The following is a 24,555-nucleotide window of genomic DNA, read 5'->3' as shown; positions in this document are numbered from 1 at the left end:
AATGCTTAAGAACCTCTCTTCTATTCATACATGAGATATGATTACTTTTCCATCTAGACCTTTATCTGTTGATGCTTGCTCTTTTGTATGCTTTTCATCTTTGTATGATTCTTCTCTAATAGTTCTCCATTACACAGTAATGTGACTTTTTTATAGATTGATCTTGAAATGAGTTCCAGGGTCCACAGTATTGTTTTTATGTCTCTTGCTTTAAATTTTCCAATAGGTTTGTCTTCTGTTGCTTTACAAAAACTAAATTTAGCTGATAGTGGCTGGATCATGTGATTTTTCCTTTGCCTAAGATAAGTGCTCGATTTCTAAACTTCTAACAGAATAGTCACTCTCCATATACCAGGCTGTCCCAATAGACTGCAAGGTAAGAATGTTTCCCATTCCAAGTAAGGAACGTCAACTTCATAGGCAGAAAAATAATGTGGGGGGAAAAAAAATGGGCTAGAGGGTTTAACTCTGTGGGAACTATTGTTTTTTTTTTGATTTTTTTTAAGTCTTAAGCTATCCTGCCTCCATTACTTGAACACAGATATCAACCGACCATTTTTCTTTTCCTTGTGCAAAAAAGGATTGGAGGAAAGACTGAAAGGCATGAGGCCACCTGCTCCCTCCAAGGCAGGCACGGCGGGTGGGGCCGCTGTCCGCGGTGCTGATCCGCAGGGACACGGCTCCGACACTTGGTCTGTCTGCGGATTTCCAGCCCTTGCTCACGGTTGTTTTTGTTATCTCTTGACGATTGAATTGGTTTGTCGTCATTGAGAACAATACTTGAACTTCAAACGAGTTAAAAACAAACAAACAAACACAACAAGCACTTGTTACTGCAAAGATGCTGGGCTACTCAGCTGTTACATCATCCTGCAGGGTTTGATCTCCCTCTTCTTCTCCCAAACCTAACTTTAACATTAATTTCAGATTTCATGAAAGCTACAAGACAAGATTTGTCCTATGTCAACAGAAAGAGATGAAGGGAATTAAAAGCAAGGGGAAGTGTGCGGTGTAGAGGTCATAATGGCCAGTTTTTTTTTTGCTGACACGATTCCTTTTCTGAGTCTTCTCCAACAGTGGATTCTTTCATATTATAAACCAACTAATCTCTTTTCATATATAATGTTGTGGATTGCTTTTTTTCTCCTTTTTCTTTGTTTATTTTTGTTTCAGAATTTTGTTCTCTCCTTCTTAACATCTCAGTGATCTTCAGCATCCACAGCTTTCACTGACTTCAGACAAAGTTATGTGTGTTCAAACCACTTAGAGTTTAGCTTGTCGTTGCACAAGAAGGTTTAGTTATACAGGAACAACAATTCAATCCCTTGCTGATTATTTCTATTGTCTCAATCTAGCTCCATGAGAATGAGGCTAGACTCAAACAGATCCCAGCCAGAATCAATCCCCACCATCTCTCCAGCAATCAGAACAACCTGCTGGGGACTGAGTAACAGCTGCATTCTCGGTGAGAGAAATTACAGACATAAAAACAAAATCAAATAGACTCCTTGTGCTCACTCAACATTTCAAGGCATATTTATAGGTACTGCTGCATGGCATCTTAAATATTTCAGTTTGAAAAGAAACTGCACTACTTCTACTTTTCCCATTTTGGCACTTTCACTGTCTTTGCTCCTTTGAAAAAGGAGTAGAAGGACACTGAATTAAATGCCCATTCAGACCTTTCTGTCTCTTCTTTGGGCTGTTTAAATACCCTAGAGATAGATCTGTGAAGATAAGAAGATTTGAAGGTCATTTGAAGGCTATAAAAATGGGAGTATGAACATGAAAGCCGGATGGGAAGCTGCTAATACAAAGCTGGGGAGCAGGGCTCTGTGAAGCAAGGAAGGGCTTAGCAGGTGAACAGATAACCTTGACAACCAGGTCTTAGTTGAGTCCCTTCCTTAAATTCCTTCACTATATCCCTCTCAACCTGCTCCCAAATCTTGTCATCGCTGTAAGGAAAAGCGAGAGAATTCTTATCAGTGCTGAAAATCACTGCACAGAGGAGAGAATCCCACCCCATTCTGCTTTTACTTTCAAGACAGAGATGCTTTAATTCTCATGCTAGGTAAGCTGGTGGGAAACCATGCAAACCACACATTTGAGCTCCCTGGTGAGTGCATCAAAGCAGAAGCAAGTTAACAGGACAGACTGACAGACAAGTTTTCCCTCTAGCCTGTCAAAATTCTCTGAAAAGGTGAGGAACAAAAAACTACTGTAAAAATAGGGAGGGTGTTTTTTTCCCCCCTCACTTTAAGAGAGAGAATATTCTTCCAAAAAGATCACAGGAATACTGAACAATAGATCAGCATTTGTTATAGACAGTTGACACAGAAGGCATATGGCTACTAGAGCCTGTGCTCTTTAATAGTCTGGGAGAAAAAGCACTTAGCAGATAATAGTATTTGCCTTGGGAACAGTAGTTAAAGAGCCTCAAGTGAGGAGGACTTTAGGAACCAAACTAAATCAGCAATCTTGCCATTGGTCAAGGACTTGAAGGAGCTAAAACTCCTCTGTCACATGCCTGTGACTCAAGTACTGTGTAATCTGTGTGGCCTAGACATCTAGGCACCATTGTGGACAGCAGATGGCTGCTGAATGGTGAAAGTAAATGACTTAAGATTCTGCACAGAGCAAAAACAGAAGGCCTCAAAGCATGATCACAAAAGTCAGTTCTTGAAATGAAGTCAATCCAGCCACTTGAGCAGGAGGGTATCACATGGCTTTGCAGAAAAAACAACTTACTACCAGTCATCTGAGGGCTCTTGAAAAAACCTCCACCCTCCCGCTTAGCCCCATACCCAACACATACACACACACATTTCCATAGAAAGCAAAAAAATAAATAAATAAATAAATAAAAAATCAAGGTTATGCATTTCTTGAAATATCGTTGGCTGAATAAATACACTTAGAGAGAATTCTTTGTAAAGCAACAGCAGAATGAGTAAGAGTGCATCACTACCATGGGAAATAAAAGGAAAAGTAACCCAACTGCAATTCAGCCAGAATCACTCCAAACCCCAAAGGTTGGCCTCTTTTTTTTTTTTTCTTTAATGTGTCTGACATTTTATGGCATCAATAATGCAAACAAAGAGGAAATCATATTTGCAGAACACTAATGCACGGATGTCTAAAGCGAAATACAATACTGATTACTTTTTAAATGAAGCCACCAGGTTTTGATGTGCTGTGGCGGTTAAATTGGTCCATCAAATTCCTTCCTCAGTCCAAAGCAACAGCTTGACCTTCTCTACAACCTTGGATAGCCTTTTCAGCCGTATTCTGATTGGGAATGGTAAATGTTAGTTTGAAGAAATCTTCCTGATGGGACAGATTTCAGAAATGCCACAACTCCATTTGAAGATGAGGTGAACTACAGGTATGTTACCTCTTCATAAGCTATCCAAAGACTCTGACAAACATATTAAAAAAGCTATCGGCAAAAGGATGGGTGGGCTCTGGCATAATTAGAGCTACTGGTGAGATTTTTGTCCTTAGGGGTGGTGACTAAACCATTCCACACCTGACAGTTCTAGGCAAGAGACAGGCTACCTGCAGAAGACTGCTGAGCAATGTCTGAGGTTGAAAAAAAAAAAAGAGTATAAAGAAGAAGGTGTGGCTATAATAAGCATATAACTCTCTTCCCTCTCTCTTCCAGTTTAGATGTTAGCAGTTTGGTTGCTTATTTTCCTTCCATGAAAAAGTAGAACTCTGAGATCCATCTTGGGTACTACAGACAGGATTTTATCCACAAGTATGAGTGAAGAAGCTGTGATGCTTCTGCCTGGGAACTCTTGCTGCTTGGCCTACAATAACAGCAAAGAGACAAAACTTGGTTCTGGCCTAACCTTCCAGCTTAACAGCATGAGCACTGAGTGCAGGAGTCAAGAGATTTCTCTTACCATGTCATCTGACTTGCTCTTCTCTAATTCATACAGTTCTAGTTGGTAGAGCTAATAGTGTGCCTGTGGGCTGGTGAGTAGGGTTGGATGCCATCATCTCCCAGCAGCTTGGAGTTTATATGCCATTTGGGTCTGATCACAGCACTGTGGGGATTGCATGCTTTGGAGTTAATCAGTGCGAGCAGCTAATTGCCACTGGTTAACTAGTGCTTTTTAATTAGATCAGTGTTGTTGGGTAGATGTGCAAAGGGAGCCGTTTGTCACTGACAAAAAAAAGTCAGCTTTGTGATGTAAGCCTCTTTGAGGAATTAAAACAAAACCAAAACACTGTCTGGAGCTACTATCACTATAGCAGGGTAGGAAATCAGTTTCAGCAGAAATGGCCTGGATGAGGTTAGAGTCACGCTCTGCTGGGGTCAAAAGCGACAGGGTTGGGGAGCAGCTGTTTTCTTGTGTGCAGAAGGGTGGGACACTGTGGTCTTCAGCTGGAATTTACAAGAGATACCCAACATGCATTACAATGAGCTTTGCTGTAAAATTCACTGCACAGAGGTTAATCTAGATGTCAACATTGCCTGACAGCAGTGAAATTACTCCGGGGCAGTGCTCCTTCTGAAGTCTTAATATAACAGTCAATTCCATCCTGCCTGCAGGAAATGAAAGTTTTCTGCTTTGTGTGCGGAATCATTCGGCGCCAATTTTCTCACTGTTTGAAGTCCAGACTGTTTGTGGTCTCGGGATTCACCTCACATTAAGACTTCCGCTTCATTTAAAAACTGCTAGTCAAGTCCTGAGAACTGCAAGGACAGGAGCTGCCCAGGGAGAAAGAGAAGAGGGCAGGGGGGGAAATCTTATCTTGCCTACCACTTCAAAATCAAACAGCTTTGCCAGTCCTCTGTACTCAGAAGGGAGTGAATGCAGCAACTCAGCTATCTAAATTTCAAGCAACATAAATTGGGGAGGCTGGAAGCCAGCTGAGAGAAAGAGCACAAAAAAAAAAAAAAAAAAAAAATCAGGACCTCCCAGAGCTATGATTTTCTTCAGAGGCATTTCAGCCCTTTCCTGCTGGGACCTTGTCCTAAGAAACCAGTAGTTCTGCAGTTAAACACCGCAACTGAACAACTGCTCAAGTTTTTAGCTGTAGGATCAGTCACTTGTGCTGGGCAGGAGATCAGTTCCCACAGAGGATTCCCAATGGTGTGAGCAAGTGATGGTTAGAGTTGTTGTGCCTTTCTCCTTGGAGAGATGCTAATATTGTGCAGTTAGCAGAAGAAAGAAGAGACACTGCTCATCCACAGGAAAAGACCTCTCAGATTCAGTTTGGGAGAAATTAAAGACATTGAGATGAAAACAACTTATCAGCTCAGTTAGTCCAAACCCAGAAAAAGGGGGAAAAAAAAAAAGCAAGATTGTTTTCTTTTTTATTTGGTCTCTTATCTCTTCTTGGTTCAGTTTTTCAAAGTTGCAAGCAGTGGGACTCCTATCACTTCTCCCAGGGAGCTGTTTCATTGCTCAGTAGTGTACTGGGAGGGAATAAGAGATCCACAAAAGACTGAATGCTCCCGCTTTGCTCTCAGAACAGTGACTGACAGCCTGTGTCACTTACAACACTGCCAGACTGAATGAACGTTTGAAGATGCTTCAGCGTTCTCCAGGCTTGAAACTCCTTCACGCAGGGAAAGTGGCAAAGGAAAAACAGGAGACATTTCCATTTCTGGGGACTTAAATAAACCTGAAATATGTACTGATGCAAGAGTCCAGAAGGGGCACCTTTGAGTTGAACAAGTTTGGCCATTCCTGGAAAGCAGAGACTGGAGATCTCCATTTTTGGTACTCATTTAGAAACTAGCTACACTCTATGCCTACACTCCAAGGCTCTGTCTTCTCTATCAGAAAGCCACTGAATTTGAATAAAGAACAAGCCCTCTGGGATGTGCTAAAGGACACTTGTGCCTGACTGACACAGAGGAGCCCTGTTGGTGTACTCAGCTTTCAGCTACCAAAGGAGCCACTGCAGCATAGCGTCACAGCCAGCAGCCCATTTGTGCAGCTTGTTTATGTTCACCATTGCTTTACAACAAGAGAACACACCTACAGTTGTTACAGAAACATAGAGTGCAAGCTACGGCTTTACTGGCTGAGCTGATTCCTGGCTGGATCAAATAAAAAGAATCGAGCTGGAAGGACCCTTCAAGGCCACCTGGTCCAACTCCCCTACACTGAACAGGGACATCTTCAGCTGATCAGGTCCTCAGAGCCCCATCCAGCATGACCTGGAGCATCTGTAGGGATGGGGCACCCATCACCTCTCCAGGCAACCTGTGCCAATACCTCACCACTGTGATTGTTTAAAAAAAAAAAAAAAAAAAGTTTTCCTTACATCGAATCAGAATCCCTTCTCTTTTAGTTTGAAAACCTTTTCCCTCGTCCAAGCTATGAATAGACACAATTAATCAAAAATTTAGCTATTTGCTTTGCCTTTTGTAATGCTTTAGTGCAATGGAAAGTACAGCAATAGTAGCAGGGTGCAACAGTGAGGACAAACCCAACTACACAAAAACAGAGGACAGAAAAACTGCTTACCTTTAGAAGACCACCCAGAGGCAAGAATCTCCAGAGAGATACTCTCACCTCCACTGCCAACCCTTAAATGAGGTCTGGGAAGGGGTGAATCCTGGCTTCACCCCTTCCAGTCCCTCAGGTGCACTGCATTCACTGCATGCAGCTGAGCTCCTCTGGGTTGGCCCTGCCTTCCCACCAGGTGCTCCATCACTGCTTCAGGCCCTGACTCAGCATTTCTACTACACCTTTGCATCACCATCTTGAAGTCACAGTGGGGCAAAGGGTGTAGACTTTCTATGGGGGAAAAACTGAGCCCGATTCAATAAAACTTTTTAAGATCACATTGTTAAACAGTTGACTGTCTCCGAGCAGATTTGCACATGAATATCTCGTGATTGTGTGTTCAGAACTACTTATGGCTTTGTAGGCTTGCAGTGACCCAGGTCTGCATTCTTCAAACCATAGCTGGAATTCAGGGAAACTCATGCACTTGATTTCTAGGAAGAGCCTTTCACATGAAAGAAACCAGCTCAGGTAGTGATGTGCTTCTGTCTGTGGCCTCACAATAATAACTATTTAATGCCTTTTTGCAGTTGTATTTAGTTATTGAAAAAAGAAAACAATCACAAACAAGCATAAATCTTTGTTGTTTTGTTTTCTGCCTGAGTAAATGGTCCCTTGCTTTTATTGGTTTCTGTCTGCTTTTTCAGCCAGTATTTGCCCTGTGTTACAGCTAGCTTTTCCTGGTGCTATAGCATGTTGCTGTTTTCCTTTGTTTTTCTTTGCTTGTATCCACTGTGCTACTTAAAATTCCGTGCCACACTCCTGAAACCAGTCTCAATTTCCCAGCCCAAGATGCTTGCCTTCGAAAACCAGCCCTTCCCTTCCCCTGGCTTTTTTATTTCCCCACATATTTTCTCACCTTGTTCCACCCACTCCTGGGGACAAGCAGATAGCTCATAGCTAATGATGTCTCAACAAGCAGCCTCTCTAAAGGCATCCTACATTTTTTGTGTTTGTCTGTGCAGCACATGTTCCTGGAACCACCTGTCTGCAGTTCAACACCCCATGGACACAGGTGCAGGCCTGTGAGATGAGGCAGTCCAGGCTCTTTTCTGCCCCCAAAATATATGCATCAAGGGACACTTAGAAAGACCAAAATGGTAAGTTTTGTGGGAGACAGGATGGGCTTCCAATCTGGCAGATCACTGCATGTCTTCCCTTAGTTATGCTTCAGCTTTAGTCTCACAACCTGACAAACTATGGTGGAAGGAAAACTGTTAGGAAGAAACGAGACAGGTCATAGATGAACCCCTAAGACTGGAGACACAATTACTGCCCACAGTTTGCAGCCCTGGCATGAGATTGCCATCTGTACTGTGCACTAATAGCACCTTAACTACCATGAAAGCATTGTGTCTGACACCTGTAGGTGATGGAGTTGGTGCTTGAATGCAGGATGCTGCTGGGACGGGGAAGACTCCATGGCCCCTTCTCAGCAGTGCCCAAACCAGGACTGCTCCCATTTCCCTTCCAACAATCCCCTCTAGAAAGTCACTGGTTATTAGGTCTGGTTTGCCCTGGACCTGGATGAGACCTATTGGTGTTCCCAGGCAGCAGGGATAGCTCTCCCCTCATAGCAGAGACAGGGCAATAGGAAGTATCTCTCTTGAAAACAGAGAAAGATCATGAACTCATTTATCTTTGCCTACTAATACTTCCCCCACTTAGATTTATGGTATTCTGTGAGGGTTTTCCTCCAAACCTGCTTTTCTTCCTCCCTCCACTTGCAGTGGAGCAGTGACAGAGCCCCCACGAGAGCCCTTTTTACTGTAGGGAAAGTACTGTCATCCATGCTGGTGGGCAGCTCTGCAAAATGCTCCAGGGGAAGGTTCTTCTTGAAATGAGGTCTCAGGGTTCACCATGAACTCAGCGCGGATGCTTTTCCTCTTCCCATCCAAAATTGTCAGATCAGAAATGGATGCAGCAGTTTCAGTCATGCCTCCAAAACAAGAAGCAGCCAGCATCCCTCCCTCCCCACCAGCAAACCTCCTTCCAGCAGCACCAGGCCACTGGGCATGAAGCAGCAGCTGCCAGGAACCAGCACTGCAGCACATCTTATCCTGCTCTTCTGAGCAATTGTTCCCGATTAACTTTGACAAAAGGTCCTTTTGTCAAAGCAGTCATTGCACTCGGTGGGGCTAATGTTAAAGCAGTCGGACAGCCTGAACCTTGGTCTCAGCCATTTCACATCTTCTGGGGGCCCATCTCGTTTGCCTCTCATTGACCATTTATTCCTAACCACGTTGCACCAAGTCCCGGTGTGATGCTTGGCTCCTGAGCTCACCTCGCTGTCAAGGCAGTACAAAGAGCTGGCATAGGGACACGTAGTGGTGTTGGGGAGGAGAACAAGGAGGAAGGGAGGAGGGAAAGGAGGATATAGCTGTTGTGCAGAATGATCATAGGGGAATAGCATTGACTATGGAAACACAGTGACTGTAGGTAATCTGCCTGTGTAAACGCCAGCGAAACTGGCTGAAAGAGAAATGAGAGCATAAGAGCAAGAGAGAAGGGTAAACAAAACAGTAACCTTGAACAATCTGTCAGTGCCTGGGAGCCACAAGAGCAGGAGACCATTTGGGACACGGGGCAGGCAGCCCCAGAGAAGGGTTTTCTTTTTGTTATCACCACCATGTGTTCTCCCTGTTCTCCCTTAGAGAAGTCTCCAGTCTCCAGTCCTTTTAGCCAAAGCAGCCTACACACTGAAAGAGCCATTCCAGGTCTAGCAGCTTTTCAACTATCTTTCTCACTTCCAAAGATGAACCTAAGTTAGAGATGGGGAAAAGCAGATATCCTCTCCCAATAGAGAAAGTACCTGCTATTGAGGGGTGGCATGGCACCTTGTCCGTGTGTGTGGACTCTGCCCTGCCCATTCCACCCTTGGTGCCCATGTTGTGAGCTGCTGGTGTCCGTCCAGTGGCAGTCTGTCCAGCTTCCACTGCATGAAACTGGCTCTTTGGCCCTGATCTCACAGAGAAGGGGAGGTGGCATGTTTTTACTGCCACCCATCCTCTCTCACTCCCAAGTTGATATGCTCTTCACAAAAGCACAGCCTTAAACCCACAGCCACCACAAACGTTGTAGCAGCGTCCCCTGCCCCACTTGAAACCTTAACCCATGGCAGAGCCAGGAGTGGGAGCTAGAGGTTGGAAGGTCTCTGACTCATGCATCTCCTCTTGCATCCTGGCCCTGCACACTGCTCTGGCCACGGGGAAGGAGTCAAAATTCTGTCTCCGTCGCCTCTTCTCCTATCTGCATTCCCTTCCAGATGAGAACCATATCCGAGTAGGTTATTTTTGTGCTGGCGATTGTCGCCTTCCCAATTGCTTTGACGGTGCCTGTGGCGCCTGCTCACTGCCTCCTGAGAGCATCTGCCAGGCTGAGGTTCCCCCTCACCCTCCAGTATTTGGAGGAAAAAACACAACCCAGGGAAGGTTTTCTTTTTTCAGCCTGGTCCGGATGGGCAGGATTCATTTCTGACTGAGCCTTTCTGCAGGTCGGGATTATCACCTGCATGAGGGAGGTGGGTTTTAGGGAGGATGCTTCAGCCTCTCTCTGGCTGTCCCCAGCACACTCTGTCGCTGCCAGTCAGCCCTTTATCCTCATTGAGATGCAAGGCTGGCTGCTGCAGCCATCCGCTGAGCTGTCTGCTCCTGGAGGCACCTTCCCCTCATTCCCCTCCTCCTCCCGGGGCTGCCTATGGAGCTATTCTTCAGCCTCTGCATTTCACAACAGCTCAAAGGCAGATGCATCAATCCTTTCAGGGGATGGGGACGTGAGGAGAATGGCAAGGGGTGTGCAGGCAGGTGCTGGGAGGTTCCCAGCCATCTCGCTAGCCTTGTCCCCCTCCCTGGCCTCACAGTGGCTCATGCCTAAGGCTTGGACTGAGGCATGGGGCAGGGATGGGGAAGGGAAGAGGATGAGGAGGGAAGGCACTGGGATATGCTGACCCCGAAGGCATGCCCAGCTGGGATGCTGGCACGCTTCCTTGCCCCACGCAGGGAACAGGGGATGCAACCCTATCTGCTGAGGGTCTGCACTCATTTGGCTGAGGGTAACAATCCCATGGCCCCAACAAAAATGAAGGGTGGGGAGAAAAAGCAGGGATGGGGGATGGAGGGCTTCCTCCAGATGTCGCCATCTCCACTGGGCACTGAGATGAACGGCACTCCTGTCTCACACACCACAATGGGTTGGGATGAATCAGGAATAGGTCTTCAGGACCACCCCTCGGCCGGGGGGTTCCTTCAGTTCTACTGCAGAGGGAGGAGGGAGAGCTGGGCCCACCTGATGCGCTGGCTGCCGGAGGGCAGCTGGTTCCCAGTGTGTGTTATACCCGTAGGTGCCACAATCCTTTGACTGTGTGTTTGAAAGCCTTGAGTCTATACAGTTAAGAATCAGCAAATTAGAAAAATCGTCCTGAAATGTTGAAGGGTGGACAAAGGCAGAGAGGGACAGGGAAGGATGGAGAGGGAAGAAGAGGACTGGTAAAAGAGAATTTGTCTAGGGCCACTGCCCCATCTTTGTGCCCATCACCTGTGGGCTGAGAAGAAGGAAGGGAGGCAAGGACAAGAAGGGAGGACTGGTTTCACATGGTCAGTGCATATCATACAACCAGGGCAGGGCTTTCCTCCCAGAGCACCTACTCAGGCTGGCATTGCTGCCATAGCCACACTCGAGCCCTGCCCAGCAGCCCAAGCCATACAGCAGGATGACAACTCACTGCTTCGTTGCTTGGAAAAAAGATACCTTCTCCTTTCTTTCTTTCTTTTTTTTTAAATTATATATATTTTTAAGTATTTTTCTTCCTTATTTGTTTCTTTTCTTTTTTTAAAGTCTTAAGATTTTTCTGTAACAGCAGCTTCTTTCTGTATTGGTGTGGAAGTTATAGTGAGAGATATATCTATAAATATATATAAGCCAAACTGCCTTACAGGTCATTGTTTTGTGGGAATTTTGTTGTTTTGCTTTTTGTTTTGTTTTGTTTTCAGTGTTGTATGTGTAGCAGGCACTTGAGTTTATATGAAGATGTTTGCTTGGGAGCTGAGGGGCAAAGGACTTGGGAGGGAGAGAGGGAAAGAAGGACGGAAGGAAGGATTGGGGGCTTTTGACAAGTGGCCACTGCTAGCCAAGGATGTCCAGGTAGATTGGTGTGGCCTTGCCCAGAGCATGGAGGATCTTGTAGATCTCCTTGATGTTGAGCCGTTGCTGAGGTTCTCTCTGCCAGCAGCCCAACATGATGTCGTAAACCTCCTTGGGGCAAACTCGAGGTCTTTCCAGAACTCGGCCTTGGGTAATGCACTCAATGACCTGAAAGAAAGAAAGAAAGAAAGAAAAGGAAACACTGAGCAAAAGCTAGGCAGTTCCTGGATGATATCCTGTTGTGGATCACGTCCTGTCCCCGATGCTTCTTGGCTAATGTAGTGCCATTTGGAATCATAGAAACAGAATGGCTTGGGTTGGAAGGCACCTGAAATCCCATGCAGCTCCAACCCCCTGTCAAGGCTGGGCTCCTCCACCAGCTCAGGCTGCCCAGGGCCCCATCCAACCTGGCCTCAAGCACCTCCAGGGATGGGGCACCCACAGCTCTGGGCAGCTGTGCCAGGGCCTCATTTAGGGAATGGGAATGCTGAGGAGCCAAGAGGTTTGCAGGTTCTTCTTGCTCACCTGTTTGTGAATCATTAATGACAATTTAACACTGGAAAGTTTGTTTCCTTCTGCAACTTTACCTCTTCCTCTTTGATGACACCTATCTACTTTAACACACCCTCCAGATAGGAGGTCACAAACAAATTATGTGAAGTTTTAATTGAAATTGTCAGTATTTTCCCAATAACTGAAGAAAGAAAGAGAAAAACAAAACAAAGCAAAAAAAAGCAACCCTTAAATTCACAAGCTAAATTAATATTTTCATATTTCACACAGCTGAAATGCTGTTTTATTTCCCTGAAAGTTGAGAGCCCTTTCCATTGCAAAGCCCGGGAGAGTTCAGCGCATCTCTTTCTACCTTCTTCTCCAAGGGCAGCTTTGCTTCATTTTGCAATAGAAAATCAGCTGAAAAAAAATAATAATAAAATTTCATCTCAAATCACATCTCTGCTAGAGAAAAAAAAACCTGCAGTGCTAACACTCTGCCCTGGATCAGGTCAGTGCTGCTAATGAGAGAAATGTGAGCTCTTGGACAGCATGAAATGCTATTCAGAAGGATGCTACTGGCATCCCCTAAGTGTCTGTTTGTGTTTTGCTCACTGGAGGAATAGATGTAAAGGGAATCAGGGTATGATTTGTCAGAGAGCTGCTATTACCTCCTGCCTTCCTAGGTTGCAGCTGATGAGTCCCACCATCGCAGAGCATGAGTGACCTGCCATGCTCTGCAGACAAACGTGGAGCTCAAGCAGTGTTTTGAGGGAAGCCACCCAGCAAGGGGTGTTCAGAATTTATCCTTTATGAATCGTAATAGACCTGCTGCACAGCTCAGTAGAGACTGCTTGGAGGGGAGAGATTAGGACCTGCTTAAAGCAGGTTGAGAAGGATGCACTGTGTAGATGAGCCTGCATGGCTCTAAGGCTGGAGATGTTCAGGAAGAGTAAAGATGTGGCACTGAGCGATGTGGTCAGTGGGCAAGGTGTGGATGAGCTAATGATCAGACTAGATGATCTTTGGGGTCTTTTCCAACCATAATGTTTCTGTAATTCTATGGTGGGAAAGCTAGTACAGCTGCATCTGTGCAGATCCTAACCAGCCCTTCTCCCATGCGCCATAGGGCACATTTCTGAGTCCTATTCCCTGCAAAGAAAACTGAGGCAGAAAGCATGGGGGCAGCTGAGCTCTCTTGCATCATGCCTCTCACCTGGGTACGAGCTACAGGTGCTCATTTGTGTTTGTATCTACCTTCCCAGGGAAATGCAAGAGCAGCTCATTAAGCAGCGTGACAAATAACTTCTGTCGCTGTCTATTCCATTGTTTGTGTCTATAAAATGTTTGCGTGTGCTACTTTGGGATATACAGTCAGGCCCCATTGAGCACACGAATGGGTAAGTATTAGAGATGTAAAGCAACACCTTGGATTTGCCATCTCTGCAACTCACTTAATTAAGGGATCTGTATCCAGAAAGCAGAAAATGTACGTTTCTCATTACAAAAGGTGAAATTTCTGAAATCCATTAGGTACACAGTAGGATGAAAATGTGCAAGGTTCCCACACACTGCTCTGTCAGTGTATCTTGCTCCTCTTCCATCATACCCCCTGCTATTCTGAGCAGAAATCTTCCAAAGCCTTTCTGCTGATGTGCCTCAAACCTTAGCTCTTACACTCTGCTAATGCCAGCCATCCCTCCCTCAACTTTTTTACAGAGCAGCCTTACACTGATGGGCTGCAGCTTTTGTTATTAAAAAAAAAATAAAAAATAACAAGGACAAGCTATCCCCTTGGGTCCCATCCTCAGTGAACAGGGGCAAAACATAGAATAGATATCCCTATGACAAACAGACCCAAAGAAGTGTGCCATGAGCCATATAACATGCTTCAAACACTTTGTCGGAAAATGAAGAATGCAGTAAGAGATTTGAGTATAAAATAAGGAGAAAGAGAGCAGAGGACATGCAGAGCATCACGCATCCCAGCAATAATTTGTGTTTTGTGTCAGCACCCAGGCTATTATGGAGGTATGTCAGGAATTTGGAAAGCTGAGGCCAGGGATGACCCATGGCTTTGGCAGAGCTCTTTGATTCCTGCATGCCTCAATTCCTCCAGCTCTTAATGGAGACAATTAAGCTTCTTCCATGTGAAGATTTTTATCTCTCTGTCTGAAAACAGCACAGCAGGGAGCTATCATGGGTGCCAAGGTGGGAGCCATCTGTGCATGAGCAGACTGGAAAGGAGAGATGGTAACAAGCACAATTTCCAGCTGAGGTATCCCAGCACCACTGTACCTCTGTGTTTGAGAGCTGAAACCAGGGCTGCTTCCCATAGGTGAAGATCTCCCAGAGGATCACCCCGAAGCTCCAGACGTCACTCTCCGTTGTGAACTTCCTGTACATGATGCTCTCCGGCGGCATCCAGCGGATAGGCAGCATGGTGTGTCCTCCAACCTGCATGAAGAAAAGGGCATGAGGAGATCTGAGTGAACAGAGCCCTCAGGAGGGGCTCAGCTCTGACGTAGTATGGACAAACACAGGGCCTCCCCTTGAGCTACAACAACATGGGGCTGCACAGGAGACCTGGGTTGATTACAGCCTCCCCGACCGCCCATGGACTTACCCACCAATCCCATGTGCTTAGCGTGATGGATAGGGAGTGAAATGCATCAATAGAAATGATGTCCTCTCCTCCCAGAATGGGCTTGTAAAGTAATAAAACAACAAAATGCCAAGGGTGTGCTCAAACCCTATAGCGATGAACCAGGAGCAGAGTGTCCGGCAGGTTTTTTTACAATGAGGATGGTGCGGCACTGGCACAGGTTGCCAAGAGAAGTGGTGGGTGTCCCTTCCATGCAGACACTCCAGGTCAGGCTGGACAGAGCTCTGAGCACCTGATCAGCTGTAGGTGTCCCTGTTCAGTGCAGGGCACTTGGACCAGGTGGCCTTGAAGGGTCCCTTCCAGCTCAAACAATTAGATGATTCAATAGGCACATGAATGCAGCAGGTGAATGCATGCAAACAGCTTGAAAGCAGATGGATATACCTTCAGATTCACTAGAGATTTCTAAACGAGTGTGTCTAAGCAGGGCAATTTTTTTCTCTCTCTTCTGTCCTACACAAGAAGCACCATCTGTGGGGAAGCAGCTAATTGATAAACCCAGCCGGTGCAGGGAGCTGCACAGCCACTAGTCCAGCACTTCTTTCTCCTGAGGATAAATTGGCTGAGGGCTTAGGTTGTGATGAGAGATGCTGCTTTTGTGGTGCTGCTTGGAAGTCTGCTCCTCTCATTATGGACACCAAAAAAGCAATTGCTAACAACTTGGTGGCACTGTGGCCGATTCAGAAAGGCAGAAATCTCTCTGATCCCATGGAGGATTTGGGGGAGATGATTTCTAGGATTTCTGCATATGTGTGGCTACTCAAAATAGTGAGATTGTTGCTCTCGTTTGGATGCAGATTGTTTCTCTCCCAAGCTCCTGGTTTCCCCATGCTCCCACGGGTGTTTTGCCTGATTAAACCACAGCGAGAAAGGGCCAGTGCAGAGGCAAGCCCCATTTCTTGGAAGCGGGAGGAACAGTGCTGTGGGTGCAGTGCTGGAATAGGCTGTGAGATGGGTCTGATGCTTAGCAGGTTCCTGCATGGAAGTTGCCAGCCATGCTCAGACTGCCAGCATTCAGACTTGTGCTCCCAGCACTGCACACAGAGGTCTGTGGATCTGTTCCTACCTCCGAAACAGCCTCGTTCTGCACAAGAGAGAAGCAGTTTAAAAAGTCTCAGGAGCACCTTTCATTCATTCATCTCAGTGCAGAGATACTCAGAACTGCGATGCACAGAGATAATACTCCTTGCAGCTCTACACTTCCCATGCACAGTCGCCTTGGCTGGCGTGGTCAAAGCTTGTTGTTCTGAACTCCCTTAATGGAAGTGGAAATGTTCTTTTCTTTGTTTGTTCCTTTGAAACCCTAGTTGCAATTTTAGCTCTTTCCTTCATTCATAGCTTTTACAAGTTGCTTTCCCTTCTTGTGAAGGGCTCCAAGGCAATGTTATCGATAGAACATGACATACATCAAACTTGATTGTTGCAGAAATTGTTTTGAGCTAATGCTTATTTTTTTTCCCCTTAAGTAGCCCTAACTCTCTATTTTTCTGGCAATCCCAAAATGATTACATATTACAAAGCTCTCTACATGTGCAGTATCCTGAATCTTGCAGAATCATCTGAGATTAAGGCTAACACAATGTATTGAGCCCATCTCACACTCTTGGATGGAGCTAGTGGCAATCAGAATCTATGAACCAGATCCTCAGCCTACACAACCACCATTAGCAGTACTGCGTGCATGGGAGTGGCCTGAGTCACACCACTTGAGAGTCCAGCCCTGAAAGCAGCACAGAAGCTATAATGCAGTCAAGGTCTTTCTTCTCCTCTAAACACATCTGGGTGACAAATTGCCAGTAAAGTGACATGCACAGTCAATAGCTGTCCCAAGGATGTGACAACACAATCTTGGCTAAGCTCATGTGGTAGAGTCCAGAAACTGTCAAATATTTGTCTTCACCCTCAGTGTCATGTGAGACGTATGTCCTTCTGAAAATAAATCCAGTAGTAATGCATTCATGTTGGGGAAAAAATAAGATGAATAAAATTAAGCAATGCCCAGAACTGCTTGGATAACAACCCGTGGTTCAGCTGTGCTCATCAGTGGGAACCTCAGAAGTATTCTCTGCATCTCCAATAGCATGTCACACTTTTGAGAGCAAATTGAAAGCCTTACCCACCAGCGAACTGTGAGCAGAATGAGCATCAACTGAATTACCTATAGAGCCACTCCAGTGCCTAGCTTAGCACCATCAGGACGAGCGTTACGTTTTACAGCACTTCCTTTGACTGTCCCTTTCTGGTCCCCTTGGAGACTGATTAGGATTAGAATCCCCATTTCACAGATGAGAAAACAGATGCAGGAAGGTGGGGAGAGGCCCTGCTCTGAAGCCATACAGTGAGTGAAAGTTAAGTCGAGTCTTCCTGGCCTGCAGTCAGCTGTGCACTGCTGTTTGCTGATGTAGCAAAATGATTTAGAGCTGAGCACAGATGGATTGAGCTACCGATGCCATTGGAAGCAGTGTGTCCAAGATGACAGAAATCCTTTGCATAACACACAGTGGCTGTGATCTGAGTTACTCCAGCACAGACTTGCATGTGCTTGCCACGGCTGCATGCTTCATTTGCAGGACCAGTTATTGCCAAAAGCATGAAAGCAAAATGATGCTGTTAAAAAAATATATGCTCTCTTTTTCCCCCTTTTGCGAAGCTAGTTTACATGGTGTGTCCTTGGCTCTTGATGGAATCGTTATTGTGTCATCAAAAGCTGAAAGTTTGCTTTGGGCAAACCTGCCCTACCTTTCTCCATCCCTCAGTGTCACCTTGCCACCCCACCTCCCTCCATTCCCTTGGGAGACCACATTGGTACACTTCCCAAGGCCGCTACGGATGCAAGACAGATAGCAGCACTGCTACATCTCCCCCAGAGTCACTCCACAGCCTGGAAGAGTTTTGCTTTCAAGTGAATACAGTGAGTAAATCCTCTGCTGTTCCTCCCCTTAAACCCTGATGCTGCCAAGCTCGCCCTTTTTCCTTGTTATTTTAATGCTTCACAGACCTGCAGGCTGGCCTCTTTATCCCATTGCCATGGCTGTCGAGCTTCACTTGACAATTTTAGCTCTCTAACTTTCTCTCCCTAGATCAGCTCCCCATGCCCACACTGACAAGTTATTCCCTCTGCTTTGGTCTTTCACTTTGCAGTACTATCCTAGTAATAAATAGAGCAATCAGCGCGCATCCTCTGAGCTGCCAAAGTTGCCTTTGTCTGTCTCCATCTCCAGACTGCAGTATCATCTCCATCACTTCCTAACAGATACTCACAAGGGCATGGCCTGGGCTACAACCACATGTTTGGGATGGCACATGTTTGGCTGTGCTCTGAAGCCTCATTACATGCTCGAGCCCACAGGCTGCGAGGTAACCAGCCGCTCCCTTGGAGCACTTTATTGCTGTATTACAGCTGAACCTCGGGGAGCTGGGGGAGGTTGGGGAAAGGGCAGCGTTAGTGGCCATTAGGGAGAGAGATAATTACTTAATGCTAGTACAGCACTTTGAAGATGTAAAGCTATATAAGTGCTACGTACAAGTAGTATTGAAAGGCTCTAGGTTTGTCTGCTAGGAAGGAAAGCTGTGTCCAGGAAAAGTGTTCTCATTGTCCCAGCTTTCTGAATGACATCTGGCTGATTAGGAAGGGAAGATGAAAAGCCATTCCTGATGAGCTTGGCAGTGCAGCAGCAGGTAGTGGAAAGGCAGCATTCAACAAAGGCAGTGCAACATATCTGGCTTGGTCCACTCAAAGAGAGAGCACGGAAAATCAAGACCAGAGCAGGGCTGAAAAACCCTCAGGAGAACTTTGGATGCATGGAAATGCAGATTCAGAGCAGTAAAGGTGGGAGTTGGTGGGCAGTCCTGTTTTTCCCTTCCTGAGCCCTACTAGCTCCAGGGTCATACCCCAAAGCAGCCCCTATGCCATTCCCACCATGAGGAGCTCACTGCTATTTCTCTCCAGGATAACCCACTCAACACATCACCTCTTTTTAAACTCAGTGATAAGACATGCATTCTCTGACTGCTGTAGGTAGAGACAACCTGGGCTCCTCTTTAATTGAAAACCTGGCTGCCATCCCAGGCTGGGCTGCATGTAAGCATACATCCTAGGAGCTGTGTGATCCCTGGAAATGCTCTGCTCTGAGCCTTCCCCCAGAAGCCAGATGTTTGGCCCCATCAGGACACGTTAATTCCTGCTGCAGGCAGCATGTGTCATTCAGCCATTCTGAGCAGCTTTGTAGGAAGAAGAGACACAAAAAGCTTCCCTTCTTGGCTTAGTTGAACTCTGGGAGAAAAACGAACAAACAGAAGTGCTACAGCTTGTGTCCCTGGGAACAGAAATCAGTGGGATGAAGTTGGGATATGAAGGGGTGGATTTCTCAGGGACAAGGCAAAGGGCTGAGCATGTCTGGGGCTGAAAATGCAGGAGGAGACACTCCTTCCTTTCATCAGTGTTGGGTCCAGCAGAACTGAGGCAGATCTGTGTCTATCAGATGTGCCAACAATCCACATGTGCGAGTCCTGATAGATTCCTGGGCACCTTGAGCAAAGCAGGGGGATTAATTCTGACATGCAGACAGATCTGAGCTTTGCTGAACGTTAGCTGTCCCACAGTTCATGGCCTTAACTGTCACCTTACCAGGCTCTTAAGTCCCTAAGTAGTTTACTTTAGAGGTAGCCGCATTTAAGTGCACATTGTGACTGGATGTGATTCCCCAGTACTTTATCTGTAATTTCCTTTCTGTTTCATCAGAGAGAAATGCGTTAGCTGTATCTTTGACAGCACCATTTCCAGAATTACCTTCCAAAATCCCAAAGCTCTTCTGACACTGAAAAGCCTTAAGCAGTACCAGCCCTGGGCTGAAGCCTTAGTTCACTCCTCCTCATGCAAGCTGTTCTAAAGATGTTCCCACAAACTCAGCACAGCTCCTGCCTTCAGGTCCTGCACCTTTGCTATCCCTGTTGCACTCATTGTGGGCTTAAAAACAGTCAACAAACAGTAAAAAACTTCCAACAACTAGTTCAAATTAATTGTGTTCACACTCCATGTGTGTCCTATACACACTGCACATCACTCTGCACTTCTGTTCCGCTGTCTTGGAACAGCAGAACTGATCTCATCATCACTCTGTTCCCAACCATTTCTCCCTGGCCCCAGCAGCCTGCTCTCTGCGTCACCAGTGAGCAAAAACACTTTACAGTGTGTAGAAAGGTAGAAGGTTCTGGGGGTTTTACATGGTGCAGAGTGACCTGTTGCTGTGTGTCCTACATGACTACAGCTGCCCTGGGTGTCCTGCACCGTCCAAAGCAGGGGAGACGCAGGTCACCACTGCCTGAGGGTTGGACTTATGCAGGGAAAGGGACCAAATGTCCCTGCTGTGAGGTGATGGAAAGAGCCAGATGGACTTGTTCAGGAGCAAGGAGAGCTCAGGCAGGGTTAACACAGTGCTGAGATGGGGGTGAGACCTTCCTGCTGTCAGTAGGACTGTTTGGCAGGGGACTGTTTCTTCCCCCCAGACGCACATAATGTGTTTGAACACGAGTCTAAGAATAAAGCCTGCCATTTACATTGTTTTTCCTTCCTTCATTTAGCAATCTCGTTGCTTTATGACCTGTAACTGCATCGCCTTGAATCAAATAGTGTAACTTGCAAGCAGGGACAGTGGCCTTTCTCCCTTTTCCCCTCATTTCTGCTCCACTGAGCGTGTTTTAATCCCACGGTTTCCAACATTCCTAATGAACCATTAACAAGCTGCCAATTACTTATGCAAATGAGGGGGGAGGGGGGCAGACGTGTAGGGGTGGCTGTAGCTAGAGGTAAATTCTGCTACCTCAAAATGGCCTGAGATAAATCACGGCTTCTCTAAGAGCTGCCGGTACCCAGGAGTCCTCTCAATTATATTATCTGCCATCTAAAAATGCCAGAGGTAATGCAGAGAATGGTTAAGAAAAGGGAAACAGAGGAATAATTGTGCATATATTTTTAATCATGTTTGCCAATAATCTATTTGGTGTGCTACCTTACTCATAGCTCTTACCTTACCTTCTCTTCCCATAACTCAAACCAGCACTACCCACTGCTAGGAGAGGGGTCTGCCAAAGATCATGATCTCCAACGTGAACACAGGACATGGACTGTGAGGAGCCCTGGCTATACCTCATCAGTTGGGAAGGGAGAGGGGCAGAGCAACTGTGGCTTGCAAAGCAAGTGGTGCTGGGCTGGTTCAGTGGGCTGCATGTAGATGGTGGCCTCGGTGGTCTTTTGCACCACAGCTCCAAAACAGGCACCACATTTACAGCACTAAACCCTTTTAAACTCCAGTCACCACCTAGCCAGTCTGTCAGACACTATATGGATTGACCAATTTGTCTCCACCAGGTAGGAGACACAGCACGTTTTTAGGGCAGACATGCTCAGGGATGTGCAATACCCATGAAACAGCTCAGCTATCAGCTGGTTCCAACTTCAAAGGGAATCTATACTCTACAAAGACTGTGAGTAGCAACAGAAATCGTCCATGACTGATCTGCATTATCATTTTGCAGTGAGCTGGTAATAGTACAAGAAGAGCTTAATAGCTCAAACACTAATCAGATAGAGGCTAAGTTAAACCATCACGATGTAAGAAACATGTCCATCAGGATTCTACTCTTTTGGCAACACAGAGAATGCAAATCAGCTCAGTTTCTGGCTCCAGAAAGTAGGAAGAAGATTTGACCAATAAATTCTAACCTGCTGATATAAAAACAAAGTCTCAAAGTGGCTTAAGAAATGCAGCGTAGAAAATAGTACCAATAAAGTGCTTTCATATGCTATCACTCTATGGTAAAGTACTTTCAGATTGTTATCTCATAATCTCCCCTTCCATCATCCCTCTTTTTTTGCCCTAACAGTGCCTCCCCTAGAGGTAACCAATAGTGCTCCATCTCTGTCTGTAGCCAGAGCCATTCCTGACTGACAACTCCACATGATGTAGATAAGGCTCCATTACTTAACTTCTGGATGTTGGACAATCAGTTCAACTGCCTTGGCATTAATCATCATAATATTCAAAATTCATTAGGCTAGATTGTTTGGAAATCTATTTCTTGTTAATGTCAGTTTCAGTGAGCATAGGCCTGCCAGCACAGAAACAGAAGTTTAATACAATCCAGGGCATGGGGGATCCCAGTAGAAGGAGTCTCCTTCTGCATGGGATCTTATAGCCTGTTGTGAGCATTGGGTGAGCATGCTGCCTGTTGGCTTGCCAGGGGTGCCTGTTTACACATATAATGGCCTATGAAGATGTTGAGGGGTCGCATGCTCAGTTCTGCTCATACAAATCTTAATAGCACCTGTTATAGCCAAAAATTGGGCAGAAAACTTACACACAATCATAGCATGCAGGGTCAAAATTTGGAAGTCTCTTTGAAGTAGAAATCTGCTCCTTCCATTTCTGAAAACGCATGGTGCTTTAGATCAGAGGATGGGGCCTCACTGCTTTACCATGATGAAAAACTTTCAGCAATAAAGCAGCTGGATCGTTCCTTCTAGCTGATTTCCTACAGGCCAATTGAGGATGGTTTTCAGTCATAATCCCTAATGGCTTTTTTGGCCTGCTTAAACACTTGGGGTTATGGTGCTTTCCTTTGGGTGCAAATTCTCAGCCTTTCATTGAACAATGGTTTCTCAGCAGGGAAATAAGACAGAAATACCAAACAACTCCAGAAGATGCTTATGCTTTTCTCCTAATGAAGGCAGTGCAAGCACAGATGGCATCTCACACAAACATGTTGCAAACCATGTTAAAATAAAGAGCTCATTATTGGAGGCTGCAGTGTTACACCTACTAACAAAGTGATTAAACTCATCAGTGCCAGTGGTAAGCTGTGCTGAAGGGAGAGCCACGTTGCACCACAAAGACAAAGCCCAGCACTCCACACACATGATTTTGGCCACTGCAGAGGCACAGCTATTAGATGATGCTAATGGCTAAACTTCCTAAGACCTAAAGTCTCATTCATACTATCCTGTATCCTTTCCATTCCTGCCTCAAACATGCCACCCACTGAGCCCCACTGGGCTCATTTCATAAACCCAGTACCTGACAGGACACATCTGACTGTTTTTGCCATAAGACAGGACTGTTCCTAGCTGGTCAGCAATCTGGCCTATGCAGGTTTTCCTAGTGGAACCCTTAGACATCAGCTCTCCATTAGTGTTAGCCACAAGAGGAAGGATGGAAGGGAGAATGTGAGTCTGAAGAAACCACTAATGCTCCGCAGTGTCTGGTAGGATGAATGACCCCTGCAGACATATGCTGAGCAGACAGGACAGTCCTCGATTATGTAATTGCTGGAGCATTTACTCCAAGAGAAAACGTGACTACAGATACTGGGCTTAAAGCCTGCTTGGGTTTCACTGCCTCTGGATAAGCTACAGGAGCCCAAGAACGTTGGGTATGTGTACGCAGCACGCACACACAATGACATTCAATTCTGTGTATGAAACAGCTTTACAGTCCAAAGAGAAGAGCTGAATGAAAAACCTGTTCAACTCCGTTCTGCCCTCTCTCCCTTTTCAGTGAGGGACCTAAAGGATTTTCTAAGGTATTGATGGATACCAATCCAAATATCCCAGTGACAACCCACAGCCTCCCTCAGGAAATCATAATCAAATTTTGCTTACATAATGGAAATTTCCTGCTTGCCATGTAGCCTCTTCATCAGCACATTATCCTTGCACTAACTTCTATATACTTCTCTCAGTAGCATTTTCTAACCTTCAGGCTCACAGCTTCGCGGATGTTTGGAATCAGGTAGCATATCCCATCCTTGGAGACATTCCAGGTCAGGCTGGAGGGGCTCTGAGCACCGCATCAGCTGTAGGTGTCCCTGTTCAGTGCAGGGCAGTCAGATCAGATGGCCTTGAAGGATTCCTTCCACTCAAACAATTCTTTGATTCTACGATCCCTTTATTCTGGCCATTCCTTAGCCAAACTTTTTATCTACAGCTCCTTCTATCTCACCACAAAAATCATTTGCTTCACCCCCTCTTCACTTCTGCTTTACCTCTCCAGAGGCTGCTGACCTTATGGCAGGGCTGAGTCATGGGCTTATGGCTGTGTAATATTTAAAACAACAATTGCTGTAGAGGCACACAGAAATTTCCATCTTGCTCTTTGACATATGTTCTCTTCATGGAAGGGTAAAATGAGCTGCTACTGGAATTTGGGGTTGATAATCAAAGTGCTCCAGGTGTTCGGAAAGACAAGAGCACATGGTCTTGCTGCCCACTCCTCACTTTGACCCACGGACTCCATCCCAAAGGCATGGCACATCACCAGGTCCTCCATCACCAGCAGAGCTCTCCCTGATGAAACCTGGAAAGCAGCAGCAGCTATTGCTGCCATTCATCCCCAACCTCCTGCAGACAAAGCTTCTTCAAGCCACGCTCTGAAACCTATGGCAGACGGCCCTGCGTCGGAGGTGTAATTACATGGTAACTGGTGACCCCGAAAGTGCAGGATAATCTGCTGTATTACACCACACTAAATTATCCTGGTACTCTTGTCTTTTCCACTGTAGCCTTCTGCAGAGATGGAAATACAGCCTGTCTGTGGGTAATTAATCTTTGAGATTCACCAAAGCCAGTGAGAAGCAACCTGCAAGAGCTCAGGGGCTCTGTGCAGTGCACAGGACCTGCTCAGGAGCCACCATCACGATGTCACCTTACCCTGCTGTCACTGTCAATGGCAC

The 24,555-nt window shown here is 45.9% G+C and overlaps 1 protein-coding gene across 2 annotated transcripts in view; it reads right to left on the bottom strand.

Moving 5' to 3' along the window:
• Window positions 1-11,326: 11,326 nt before the first annotated feature.
• NTRK3 (neurotrophic receptor tyrosine kinase 3) overlaps window positions 11,327-24,555 on the bottom strand; it is a 177,859-nt gene continuing 164,630 nt past the window's right edge. For both annotated transcript variants that reach the window (XM_065734000.1, XM_065733997.1), the window contains 2 exons: window positions 14,463-14,621; window positions 11,327-11,840 (listed from right to left, as the gene is read on the bottom strand). In XM_065734000.1, the coding sequence (XP_065590072.1) occupies window positions 11,655-11,840; window positions 14,463-14,621 (345 nt within the window). In that variant the 3' untranslated portion in view covers window positions 11,327-11,654. The remainder of the gene's footprint in view (window positions 11,841-14,462; window positions 14,622-24,555) is intronic.

This window comes from Cyrtonyx montezumae, unplaced genomic scaffold, assembly GCF_038088225.1.
Source record: "Cyrtonyx montezumae isolate F1298 unplaced genomic scaffold, pur_monq_1.0 scaffold_17, whole genome shotgun sequence".
Taxonomy (NCBI): Eukaryota; Metazoa; Chordata; class Aves; order Galliformes; family Odontophoridae; genus Cyrtonyx; species Cyrtonyx montezumae.
The sequence above is the reverse complement of the archived record's forward strand: the minus strand, read 5'-3'. Positions and strand labels throughout refer to the sequence as shown.